The following is a 13,685-nucleotide window of genomic DNA, read 5'->3' as shown; positions in this document are numbered from 1 at the left end:
ATTGTTTTTGGCAGTGATGGCCAGTAGTTAACTACATGTAGTTAAACTACTAGTTAAACTACCAGATTGTAGTTAAAAAGTAGTTACCAACTACTTGCAGAAATGTAGTGGCAACTACTAGTTAAACTACTATTTTAAGTAGTTAACTACAGTAGTTAGGTTACTGAAGGCGCGAACTACTTCCGATTTTGTCGCAAGCTTGTGCTTCCGACTTTTACCTTGAGCTACTTGTTTGATGAGAACGGAGGTGCAGAGCAATTGTGTCGTGCATGTGTACTAAATCTTCACTTTTAATGCTTGTCCAGCAGTGTTGCGGATTTAACGAGTCAAATCGGATTTAAATCAAATCCATGTTTTTCGGAACACTGCAAATCAAATACAAATCAAGTCCGGATTTAAACTTGAGGCGACAAATATCATTTTAAATCCGGATTTGTTTTTGGTGTGCTAAATCAAATCCGGTTTTAAATCAGGATTCATCAAATCAGTCAACGAATCCGGGGGCTAAAGTTCCCGGAATAACTGTAGCATGCAGCTGACCATGTCTACAAGGTACAATTACTGAATGCATTCGCTGGATAAGACCCGTGACATGGTATAAACACATATAAATCTCACCTGTAGCGAAGAGTATGAACAGCCCACATAGCGATGCAAAGGTTGACACTGACATTTTATTTTCACGTGGATATCGGAGTGACATATTTGTCAAACACTGCCGGGAATTATGTTGTGTTAAATGTGACGGCTGCGTGCTGCACACCGCAGTTGTGTTACTATAACAAACTCAGTAGTACATCCGCCCAACACGCGTAAGCAGTCTTATTCTCTCAAGTTCTTGTTTAGAAAGACCAGCTACTCCAATGTAGCTTGGTGCAGCCTGTTTCTTTTCGTGGTCTTGATCAGGCTGGCTGCAGAGAGCACTCGTACAACTGCTCCAGAACTTGCAGGTACTGCAAATACATGTTTCGCTACTTCCGAAAGCAGCGGGTAGCGGGCCACTGCGGACATCCAATAGCAGAGAGGCGAAACAACATCATCCTTTACTGTACACTCGCTTAAATAGAGGATTTCGTCGTTCGTTTTTGCGGTACGAGTTCTGCGGTGGCACCAAGTTGACCATAAGCAAGCCTCTATGAAAAAGGGCAACCAACATTCACATTCCTGTTCCTGGACACAATGACCTCATACGACTGGTTCTCATGTGGACATTTTGGGACTTATTTTAGCAATCTCTGGGACACCAGAACGCGACATCAGTCGCAGTTCAGAGCCAATAAAACAGACAAAATACGTGTATGGTAGTCCTTTTCTCGAACGTACATTGTCTGAGCTCAGTGGACCAGTGGTGCGCTTTCTCCAATGCGTTCCATTTCTAAGAAATCATAGAAAGCTGTGATACCGTTGTGAATTAGACGTCGAACTGCCCATGTGATTATGTGTGAGAGTATTGCATGACGTACTTTGCTCGGAAGGGAAGATGGCTATAGGCCTTGGAGGTGGTCTGTCTGACAGACAAACCACCTCTTAAACTTGAAACAGTCTACAAACAGTGTCCGTAGACTGCTTCACGCAATCAAAAAATCGTGGCATTTCTTTTTAAACGAAACACAACTTTTAGCGGGACATTGGGAACCGAGATGGCGGGATGCAAGGCAAGCCATCTCAAATCCAAACACTTTTTAGACCTTCTCCTGATTAAGAGTTGCATTGCATCATGTGTAAACATATGTGAAATGCAATTCAGCCAAATGTCTTGTAAAAACGTAATTACAGAGACGGCCTCAGTTACGACTGACAAAGAATCTGCCCGCCCGTCAACGTCAAGTTTCGTAGCAGTCAAAATCCAACCATTTCCCTTCAGGAGCTTGACCAAATACACATCTAATTCTGTCGAAAAAACAACAAAAACTCCAAATCCAAATCATCTGCCAAAAGTGTGATTCAATCAAAATCAAAATCATCTGTCAAAAATGTGATTCAATCCAAATCCAAATCGTCGCCATATTTTCTCCGTAAACCAAATCCCAAATCAAATTCACGAGCCCTTTGATGGATTTAAATCAAATCCCCGGATTTAAATCCGCAACACCGTTGTCCAGTGAAGCCTCATTTGCTGTGAAAAATTATGCAACTCAGTTTATCGCGTAGGCACAGAAAGAATCCCGCCGCAACTTTGTATTTCACGGTCGTAGCAGTGGCTTGAGCCAAAGTTTATCATTGCTTGTGATTCATATTTAGGAGTCCAAGAACACTACAAGAGATTGGTGTTGATGGACAACGTTAAGTAGTTATAGGTGTAGTTAAACTACAATGCAGTAGTTAAAGAAGTAGTTTTAACTACTCCCCTGAAAAGTAGTTGAACTACTAGTTAAACTACTCCATCAAGAAGTAGTTAGTAGTTATAGTTAAACTACTGTAGAAGTAGTTAGTGGCCATCACTGGTTTTTGGTTTATATTTTGAGACATTATGGTATTTTATTATTTTGAGACGTGTGAAGTTACATCATCAACGATGTTGTTCGTTTCTCTCCTAAAAAGTAGCGCATGAAGTATCGCGTTACTTTTTATGAGTAACGGTAGCGGTATTCCGGTACTTTTAGGAACGGGTAACCATATAGGGATTTCGTTACTTTTTGCTCAGGTAGCGCGTATCGGTATTGCGCTACCTTTTTTGGGTAGCGGGTACCACACTGAGTAACACTCCTTTGCTTCGGGTACGGGTCCTGTCGGGCTGCTAAATTCTGGCCGGTGCAGTGCTCTAAGTTATACGGTGCGGTGGACATCTTCTGGAAGAGCTCATGGAACTACAGGACTTCCAATTACCAAAATTTTCTTAACTATTTAATTTGGGCATTTCGGGTGAAAGCAAAATAGCAGAATGGGATATAGTCCTCGTTCAAAGTCTTTTCAGGATTTTTAAAATCATGGAACGCGCACGTGCATCTATCGCCGAATTTCGATATGCGCCGAAACCAAAACCGCTGTAGACACGAGGCGCACGTGATTTGGAGCGATGGCGATCAGTGGAGGAGGTGCTCACCTGCTGGCCAGATCAACCAGCTCCCGTCGCCTACGGAGATGGCATCCCAGGCCTAGATTAGGAAGTGACCCGGCTGTGCTGTCTGGGGGTTTTTCCTGGGTTTTCCTCGGACACACTAAGACAAATCTCGGCACAGTTCCCTGTGAAGTCGACGGAGGACTCACGTTTCCCACTTGCGACAGTTGCGACGTTGCCCGCCTAAACGCGGTCAACTACGGCAAGCACATCCATCATCGCCACCACCACCGCTTTCCGGCCCAGATATGTCTCTGACGGCAAAGGTGATGCGCTCTTGAGGCGCGCTGTTGTGACTCCGGCTCATTTGCATAGCGAAGTTCAGCGATTGATCTTTCACGGCACGCGCCCGTTTTGTGATTTTAAAAATATAGAACGGCTTTCAACGAGGATTGACTCTCACCCATTCTGCTATTCCGTTGTTGCTCAAAATTCACAAATTAAACTTTCAGTTAATGAGTTGTAGGTAATTAGTCACACTGTAGAGAGCACTCTCCAAAAGGATCAGCCTTGCCGTATAACTCAACTGCAAACAAGACATCTATACGGTTCTCTCATAGCTTTTTTGTTATAAAGATTATCTGGATTGTAAAAAACACCCTATATATATTCCCTTGCCTCATTATATTTTCCCCTCATTATAATCACTAGCTTGCCCTGTGGCATTGAGGAGTGCTCAGTCACCCTCCCAGGTGTATATCGCTCGCTGAGCGACCCCTGGTTTGCCAATTCCGAACGATGCGCAGCTACCCAGAGCTGACGAGCCGCAAACACGGTGAAACACATGTCCTCTGGTGCTGTCGCATGGTTCCATGATTATCTATACAGGGTGTTTCAGTTAAATCCCCGGGCTAAATAATTCGCGAACCGGTGCACCAATCGAATAACTTTCTTTTTTACAAGTATCTGTCCAATACCGCCTACAAGATGCGCACCGCGTGAATGAGCGGGAGGCGCTCATTAGTTGAATAAAAATGCAAATGAGTTTCGTAAAAAAGCGTAACTTCTAAAGCAGGGCGCTGTCGGTATTAAAATGGGTACTACCCCTTTTGGGACCTTCAGTGGACACCTTTCAGAGAAAAATCTGCCACCGAAGCGGGTCATTTGTTGCAGTAATTAATTGGTTTCGGTTTACGTATTTTTGTCGCGGCTGGTCGCGGCGAAGCGCAAAAGGACGTAATTCATTGGTGTAATTCATTGGTGTAAGGACGTAATTCATTGATGGATAAGGGAGTGAAGGAGCGTCTTTTTGCGCTTCGCCGCGACCAGCCGCGACAAAAATACGTAAACCGAAACCAATTAATTACTGCAACAAATGACCCGCTTCGGTGGCAGATTTTTCTCTGAAAGGTGTCCACTGAAGGTCCCAAAAGGGGTAGTACCCATTTTAATACCGACAGCGCCCTGCTTTAGAAGTTACGCTTTTTTACGAAACTCATTTGCATTTTTATTTAAATAATGAGCGCCTCCCGCTCATTCATGCGGTGCGCATCTTGTAGGCGGTATTGGACAGATACTTGTAAAAAGAAAGTTATTCGATTGGTGCACCGGTTCGCGAATTATTTAGCCCGGGGATTTAACTGAAACACCCTGTATATGTACATATATATCTCTCTCCATCAATATATATATAAATATCTTGAAAAGTTGGAGTTGGGTCGGACGGCTACTTAGTTATAGTGAACGTTGAGATAAATGGGAGACAGAAGACGAAAGTAGGGGAAGTAACAAAAAAGGGCTTATTAAAACTTAAAAGTTATAAAAGTTAGGGGCGATGTCTACGTTATGGCAGAAGCTCCGGCTTTTTCCGGACCAAATAGCTAAATCTGGTCACGAGGCTGATAAGGGGCTTGACAATGACGTCATGATCGGTCCGGGGAAATTCCCGCCACCTGGCAGTTGTCAATGGGGAGAATTCCAGAATGCTTTTTTGTCAGGTCCAGGTGTGAGGTCATCGTCCTTGTGGGTCAGTGGGGTTCTTGATCCGGCTGAAACGAGAAAAGGCAGCAATATCTTATCTTGGTAGTTAAACTTCTTATTGTTTTATATGATGAGGTTCAGTCGGATGTGTGGTGTATTTACAATGCATAATGAAAAACGTAACAGATTTGTTCCGGTAAGATATATAGATGTAGATTATCTTTTTTTTTTTTTTCAATTTATGTTTCAGACCTTTGTAAAGAATTCAGCAGATTTGCGTGTGGCCCGACAGTTCAATGTGCCACAGACAGCGACGTGAAGGCAGTGTTCTGCATCTGTGAGAAGGATGAAATTTTCGACGCTGACAGTGGAAAATGCCTTCGTAAGTGAGTTACTCCGTTAAAACCACCTTCCCAAACTCTGCTATGCAACAAAAAGTGGATGAAGTAAACACTTTATATACTTTAAGTAAGTAAGTAACTTGAAGTAAGTTTATATACTTTTTTGTGTGCGCACTGTTTGTACGCTGTGTTAAGTACTGGGTCAATGATTAGGTGGTCAGTCACAAGTTTCTCGTTATTCAAACAGTGTATCAGGAAGCGTTTTTGTGAAACGTGATGCGTTTAGTTTCGTGTCTGATCTATTGCAATTTTCTGCCTCTTTTTTTTCATGTGATTGAAATAATTCCCTTATGTGTGTCACAAGTGGTAGGTTTGTTTCAGCATTATACGTATCACAAGAAAGCTTGGCGATTTTGTAAACTTTTGCTGCTTGCGACACCCTTGTCTCAAATCTTCATTCAAAGGTACAACAGTCCGTATTGGCTTGTGTGCCGGTGAAGCAGCTTGAGTAATTATTGCGTTTGAGGGCGGGCACTAATTCCTGTGTCTTTCAGTCGAAAAACACCTGGAGATTTCTGACAGGATAAACACGAGCTGTCGATGTCAGACAAGTATGTCACACGCAGTACATCCGGTGGACGCTGTCACAGGACTCGTTTTGCAATCCCATTTTCCGTTGCATTGCTCATGCGTCGTTACAGTAGAACGTCCTGCACTTCTACTAAAATACGCGTCATTTGTCTGAACGAGATATTGCGTTATGGTTATGTATGGAACGTAAGGCACATAGTAGCAGAGACACAGAGGAGAGACACCACCATATTAGTGAACTTTGGTATATCGTACGCTGTCGCCTTTGCGTACGTAAGGAATAGCTTTGGTGGTTCTGCGCACCCACAAGACAACCACATGGCGCAGAACCACCACACTGTTCCATAGGTACGCAAAGGCGACAGAAGTTTGGGAGTTGCCCCCTGGTGTTCACTGAACGAACTGGGTCGTGGGGTGTTTCCCGTGCAGTCTTCGCATATTGCATTGCGTATGAAGGCATTGCACGTGCAACAGGCTGTCCCGCACTGATATTTTCTGGTAATGCATGACGAGAACGACATATGTGTTCCAAGTAAATCGCATTTTCATCCTAATATGACAGTTTTTACTGCAAGTAACTGAAACGAAAGGGAAACGAAGATCACCCACCGAGGGGCGGCACAGTAGCGTCCCTGGTGAGGGTCTCCCCGCCCATACTAGAACTCACCACCATCTGCTAACCCGCACCTAACAGGAAGTTGATTGAAGTAACACCGATTATACATAGATCACAAAAAGGAAGCCCTTGAAAAACCACAGACGTGCTTACCGGCACTGTCAACACCACTTCACTGCAATTCAGATAGTCTCCTTGCTACGCCGCAGATAGCTTATCTCAACAGGCCATAAATGCAGCGATGGCCTATTTATGCATGCTTCAGAGTCACATTCCGGTAGGCCTCACATGCGGCTAGTTAGTTGATACTTGTAGGGTCAACTAAGATTCATTTATCGCTACAGGTATACCGACGTCAACAACCTTGGCTGCATTCCTAAACATACTTAAGTTAACTCGGGAGTAGCCTTCTACTGGAAGCGGCGTTTCAAAACTGGGTTGAGCTACTCGACGACGTCAGTAGTTGCGTTTGAAAACTAGGCCGAGCAAACCAGCCAGTTGATGAACAAAGGAGGTCACTGAAAAGGTTAGCCTGATGTAGTCGGATGAGAAAGAGAGTGGTTGGTTTGTCCCTCCGAGCCAGTTAACTCTGTCAACTCACCTTCCCAACGTCGACAGGGATGGGTAAGACAGAGTAGTGGCATCACTTCAGCCGTGTCTCCTCTTTTTCAGGGAACTTGGAGATGAAACTGGGGCAGCGTAACATATAGCCTTTAATAGGAATACCTTTTCAATAACTAATCTCTTCAGGACAGGACAGGAAGGGATGGCATAATCATAACACGATTCGAGAGCAAGCAAGCTCGTAGAGCTGATTCATAACTTAAAAACCCGAGACTAGGGGACAAAAAAACGACAAACACAGACAAGGTCTTAAACACAGCTGAAAGTTTACTTAACAGCACAAACATATAAGGGTTCAAGTGGGTGAGAATGAAGGGTGAGGAGAACGTAACGGGTACGTTCTCCCTCGTGTGGCGTGTCAATGTAACCTCCTTTCTTCGCAGCTTTGCGCTCAAACTACCAGCCGTCAAAAAGACGCGGAGCCACGGGCTCATTTCCACGGATTGTCGGCGAATTTATTTCGGCAATTGCCATTGGATTACGAGTGGCATTATGTGCTATACTGAGTAAAATGACCACGGGGAACCCATTTCCACAAAGAACACGTTAGGTTGCCTTGCGAAATTTCGGAATTCAATTCAAGAAATTAACTTTCCGTCAATTAAAATTAAATAAAATTTTTTTACCACTATGTGGCAAAAGTTATTGGCAGTAAAAAATCCCTTGACCGCATGTCTCTCCGGGGCCTACATTTTTTACTATGAATTTCTATCATGGATGGTGGACCACCCTGTATACGAGGGGTGTTCAAGTCAAACCGGGACTTTATGTCTCCTGAGTGTACAAATGGCTCGTGCTACTTCTTTTTCGTCATTTTCACACGCGACAGGTCTCCGCGTTCACCATGTGGTAGTCCGAAGTTTGTGCAAAACAGAAGACACGTGCTCGACAAGATGGCCGACCAAGAGGTGAGCGCGCACATCGAACAGCGAATTGTCATGAAGTTTCTCGTGAATGAAGGCGTAAAGCCATCTGAAATTCACAGAAAACTTCAGGCTCAGTATGGCTACGATACACTTAGCCGCAGCAAAGCGTTTGAGTGGTGCAAACGGTTCCGAGACGGCCGTACATCAGTGCAGGACGATCCCGGCCGGGGCGGCTCAGAGCCCAGTGTCAGAGTTCCTGAGAACATCCAACTTGTGTAGCGCCTGATCTTCAAGGACCGACGGATAACATGTCTCGAACTGCCTCGAAAGACGGACCTTCCTGTGGGAACGTTGAACACTACCATTCATGAACACCTCCGGTTTCGGAAAGTTAGTGTCCGTTGGGTCCCGGGGCAGCTCTCCGTGTTTGGCCGGCAGAGAAGACTGAGAATCTCCCAAGAGCTAAGGTACCGTTTCGACACTGAAGGACAGCCGTTCCTTGATAGGATCGTCACGTGCAATGAAACGTGGGTGCACCATTTCACTCCTGAATCTAAACGCGCATCAAAACAGTGGAAGCATCCGGGCTCACCAGCTCCGAAGAAGTTCCGAGCACCCCGTCTGCGGGTAAGGTCATGGCCACGATTTCTGGGACAAGGCTGGCGTTGTTCATGTTGATTTTCTGCCCAGTGGTACCACCATCAATAGTGCATATGACTGCCAGGTTCTCAGGGATGTGCACAAGGCGCTGAAGCAAAAGCGGCCGGGCCTCATCACCAAAGGAGTCCTCCTCCTACACGAGAATGCACTCCCGCATACCGCGCATCTCACGACTCACACCTTACAGGAAATTGCCTGGGAGTTGCTGCCACATTCCCCTTACAGTCCAGACCTCGCTCCCAGCGATTTTCATCTCTTCGAGCCACTGAAGGCGTTCCTTGGGGGCTGCCATATCAGCTGCGACGGCGAGGTAAAGAATGCGGTCTGATCATGGCTGCTACGCGCGGGAAAGGATTTCTACGCTGATGGCATCCAAGCCCTCGTGAAACGCTGGGACAAGTGCATTAGTACAGCTGGAGATTACGTTGAAACTAATTTCTCGCCCGCGAAAAATGAAAAGTCACGGTTTGACTTTGACACCCCTCGTATATATCGATATTTGATCGATTTATGGGTATTTTTCAAATAAATATCGATATCTCTATACTTCAAAAGCCGTCACGCCATTACTTGCACAATTAAAAAAAAGTTGTCCTTGTTTTATGATCTTCCATGCGTATTACCACTGAGGCACGTGATGAAGACGGCGACGAACAATGTGCACTATGAACACCAATAAGGATACGTCTTCAATTACGGTGACAGAAAGGTTGGGGTATAAATAGTGCAAGAATTTAGGTGAGCGCCGAGGATGTCGCCCTCTTCGGGTCCGCACCAGCTTACCTGCCTCCTGCTTCTTTGTTCCTCGAGAAATGGACGTTTGCGAATACGGAGCCACGCCAGCAAAGCAAAATTCTCGTGTTCGACCGTCGTGTACGTTGCGCGCTCAGTGATCTCGTTCTGCACATTCCAATGCGTCGTTCGGCATGAAATGCAGCCCCGGACGATCCACAAAGTTTTAGAAACTAACACAGTTTTCCCCTAACGTGCATCACATCATTACATGAAATAACGGCGTCATGTTTCAAAACCAAATCAAGAGGGAGAAAGGCAAAAAGCCGCCAAGTTCATATTGAGGGGGCAAGAGGGCATTGCCCCCCCCCCCCGCTGCTATTCGCATTTCCCAGAAAACATGTTATTAATATGTTAATCAATGAATTTTAGCTAATTACTCGTCGAGTAGTTGCATACGCTGTCCTATCCGCCTCGCAGTATAACCCACCTACGAAAATGAAATTCGCGTCGCTCTATTGGCCTTTTTATGCAAAATATGTCCCGATAAAATAAGCAAAAAAAGCACACTCTATGCTTCTAGTCCTATTTTCTACTGCTCATTTCCCCCCCTCAAAATCATGTGAGGGACGGCAAAGTGAAAGAAAGGCTCCTGATTCCAGATGTTGCCTTGTGTTTGAAACATAAATCCTTCTACTGTTGTAAAAAAAAAGTATCCTTGCCTCTCAGTCCAACAACATGGAGCAATTCGCTATTGTTTTGTGCTCGTTGTACTCCCAATGCCGCATAGGAGGAATGCGCAGTGTGGGAGTTTTTCTTTTTTTTTCTTTTCGTATCCAGCGCACGACTGCCGGTGTGCAGTAAGTAGCCCAAAGGGGCGCCTCGCATAAGATGCTACGGAGTATACCTCCACATCTTAGATTTTGCGGTACACCGTCAGTTCGGACATGCGCCGGTAGTTAACTTTCCTCGTTATCCTTAACCACCAGGTGATGTGATGTGATCCACCACCACCATCCTTAACCACCAGGCTATTGAAGCTACGTCAGAGTAGTTTCTGTTCAGCCACGCTTTCTAGTCTTCTGGAATGGCACTGGTGAACTTGCGTACCATAGTTGATTAATGCGCCGTTACTTTTTAGTTCTTTCTTCTCACCCCCGAGTAAACGAGGGGAATGTGATGAGACTTTGTGAATTCAGGAGAAAGTGTGCGTATATATCATTGTATGCATCACACTCTTTTGTCGAAACAGACAAGGATTCTTGCAAAATATCTCCCTGCCCAGTGGGAGACTGTGATGACGATCACGGCAAAACTGCACGTTCATGCGACTGTTCCGACGCAAAATACATGGACCTCAATCCGGATTGTTCAGGTATGTACGCCATAAAGAACGTGTCATGTACCATTACGCGCGCTGCAAAAAAAAAAAAAAAAACAAACAAAAAACAGAAATGGTCTTCGTACAACTACGACACCAATGCGCAATAAAAATGCTACAAGTATCAATTATCCGACCACTCGCCGTTCACGATTATTTCACACTTTGTGTCCCAGATCTAATTTCCAAGTCTTATAAGAGAAGCCTTGTGGCGCACTGCCAACCTGCAATGGTAGAAGCACAAATCCTTTTATCCTTGTCAAACCAACGCTTCTCTTAGGCTTACAATTGCGTACCCATTTAAAGGGGCACAAAAGTGGAAAAATATCGCGCCGTGGAATGAAATATGGCGTTACATTGACTCCAACACAAAAGGAACCGAATTCATTCGTTGCGTTGTTCATGATTTATGAAATTATGATCCATAAACAAAAAACGCAAAATTTACGCCTTCCCTCTCTCCCTCTCCTTCTCAAGAATGACGACAGTGCGGATAGGCCTCGGATTGGTCTTTTCAAACGCTCCCCCTCGGCGATTGAACAAATTTTATTTCGGAGACCAATCAGAGCGCGCTCCACACTGTCGCCCTGCGGCCTGGTGGCTACCATGATGGTATTCTACGCCGAGACTGGGAGGTGACCCGGGTTCCAATCCGGGCTCCGGCAGTGCTGCCTGAGTGTTTTCCCTGGGTTCTCCGAAGATGCTTTAAGACAAATGTCGGCATAGTTCCCTGTGAAGTCGACCCAGGACGCGCGATTCGCCATTGCGATAGTGGTGACAAGGGATATTCCCAGGGGTTTCATTTCGGTGGTGGTGGTGGTGGTGTGGGGGGGGGGGGGGGGTGATGCCCATATCTGCTGCTTTTGTTAGGTTGGTATTTGGCTAGTTGGTATTTGGAGTGTTTTATAAGATATTTCGGGTGCTAGGCGTGTGGGGGTGCTGGTCGATCCTTGGTCGTTACGTTGCCCGACGTTGCAGGCGTGGCCGACTACGGCAAACAGTACCATCACCACTACCACCGGCCTTCTTGAGAAGAACAGGGAGAGGAAGAGCGACGCAACGGATGACTCTCGTATCTGTGTGCGTGTGTATTGGTGTCAATGTAACGACATGTTGCATTTCACGAGGATAGATTTTTGCACCCTCGGTTCCTTTTAAAGTGCCGCGCAAAGAATGCTACCTATTGCATTTCCTATTCCGAATGATCCGTGCTCGAAGATACGTACGCAAAATAAAAATGCCGACAGTGAACATTACACAGTTCCAGGATTTTTTCCAAAGGGCCCGCAAAGTTTCGGAGAAAGAGTAGATGACGTCAACATGGCCTCGCGTGTCTGCCTCCTAACAACAGCGCATGAACGCTCCTGTGTCTGCCCCACGTTTACAGCGAGCCGATATAGCTAGCCTAGAGTCACTAAATAAGCTTCGCTTCAGAGTATCGACTGAGGTTCAAGGAAGAGCAGGAGCGCCATCTTCTTTCCACAGCACGCTGGTACCATCCCCAGTTGGAGATCAAAGGCGGCTAAAATTATACTCCCTGTGGGATAGAGAAGCCTGCACGATTGCTGTGCGATAATCCATGTATGATCCACCAGAGCGACCGGAGGATATCAAGATGAGCTCAAGGACGTCAAACTTGATTAGCTGAACGGAACATTTCACGATCGTACGATAGGTGGCATCATGCGCTAAAGTGCGTGTGCGTGTAGTTAGCGAGGTGCGGAAACAAGATGGCGCCTGCGCGCTCTTGGAATTCAGTGTTGATCCTCTGAAGCTGATTTACTGACTCTAAGCTAGCACTAATAATAAATAAATATAGCCGTAAAATAAATATTCATAAATATATACATAAAATGTATACAGGGGGTCCACGCTAGCTATAGACAGATCTTTTATATTTGGAGATATCATTTTTTCGCAGTTATAAGGGATGGCAGCATGTCCTACGCCAAAAGCCACAACTCATGAGGGCAGCAGCAACCTCCTATGTCGATGTATTAATTAGGTTTCGTTAACAAACTTTTTGAATTATTGGAGATAGAAGCTCGGCGCAAATGCAAAATCGGTTTATGTCGGTGCGCTGATGCAGCTTACGTTTTCAACAGAACGAGACCATTATAGCGCGAGGAAATGGCCCCTAAATAACAACAATGTGATAGTAAAGGTCAGTTCCCTCATATAGCGCTTTGCTACATAGCTGTAGAAAATTGCAGTATATTTTCCTCCTCGCATTGCTGCGAACCGCTATAAAACCGCTCTTGTCGAAGTATATAGAGCCCCGGTCAAATTTTCTAGCGCTATTTTGAGCGGCGAGTCTGCGCTAACCAATCGTGAGCTTCTTTCGTGACAGAAGCTGGTGTTCGTTTTGCGTCCGGCCACTCGAAGCAGCAAGGCGGGAGGCGACAACGATGACGTGAAAATGGCCACGAGTTTCATGTGCCGATGCATGGCAATGGAGCATTTCTGGGTACGCGTATGCGCATGCCCACACCAGCTCCCGTGGCTCAGTGGTTAGCGTGCTGGCCATGTCGCGTCGAGACTGGGAGGTACCGGGGTTCGAATCCCGGTGCCGGCTGTGCTGTCTGGGGTTTTTCCTGGGTTTTCCTCAGACGCTTTGAGACATATGTTGGCACAGTTCCCTTAGAAGTCGGCCCAGGACGCACATTCCCCCAGGGCGTCAGTCGTTACGTTGCCCACATATGTGAGGCCGACAACGGCAAGCCCTTTCACCACCACCACCACCACCACCCAGACACTTCTGGCGGCAGCCGCCATGTTTGTTGGCATGAGAACTGTGATGCGAGTTGGCGAAGCTTTTTCCCGCAGTGCCTACGATGTGTCAACTGTCGAAACATGAAAGACATAAATGTCGCTGTATGGTTCTTCCGTTTCCCAC

The 13,685-nt window shown here is 45.8% G+C and overlaps 1 protein-coding gene across 1 annotated transcript in view; it reads left to right on the top strand.

Moving 5' to 3' along the window:
* Positions 1 to 13,685, top strand: part of LOC135385237 (glycoprotein antigen BM86-like) — a 152,062-nt gene that overhangs the window by 36,581 nt on the left and 101,796 nt on the right. The window contains exons 7-8 of the mRNA XM_064614439.1: positions 5,229 to 5,360; positions 10,661 to 10,783. Of these exons, the coding sequence (XP_064470509.1) occupies positions 5,229 to 5,360; positions 10,661 to 10,783 (255 nt within the window). The remainder of the gene's footprint in view (positions 1 to 5,228; positions 5,361 to 10,660; positions 10,784 to 13,685) is intronic.

The sequence above is a fragment of the Ornithodoros turicata genome, chromosome 2, assembly GCF_037126465.1.
Source record: "Ornithodoros turicata isolate Travis chromosome 2, ASM3712646v1, whole genome shotgun sequence".
NCBI classification, from domain to species: Eukaryota; Metazoa; Arthropoda; class Arachnida; order Ixodida; family Argasidae; genus Ornithodoros; species Ornithodoros turicata.
The sequence above is the reverse complement of the archived record's forward strand: the minus strand, read 5'-3'. Positions and strand labels throughout refer to the sequence as shown.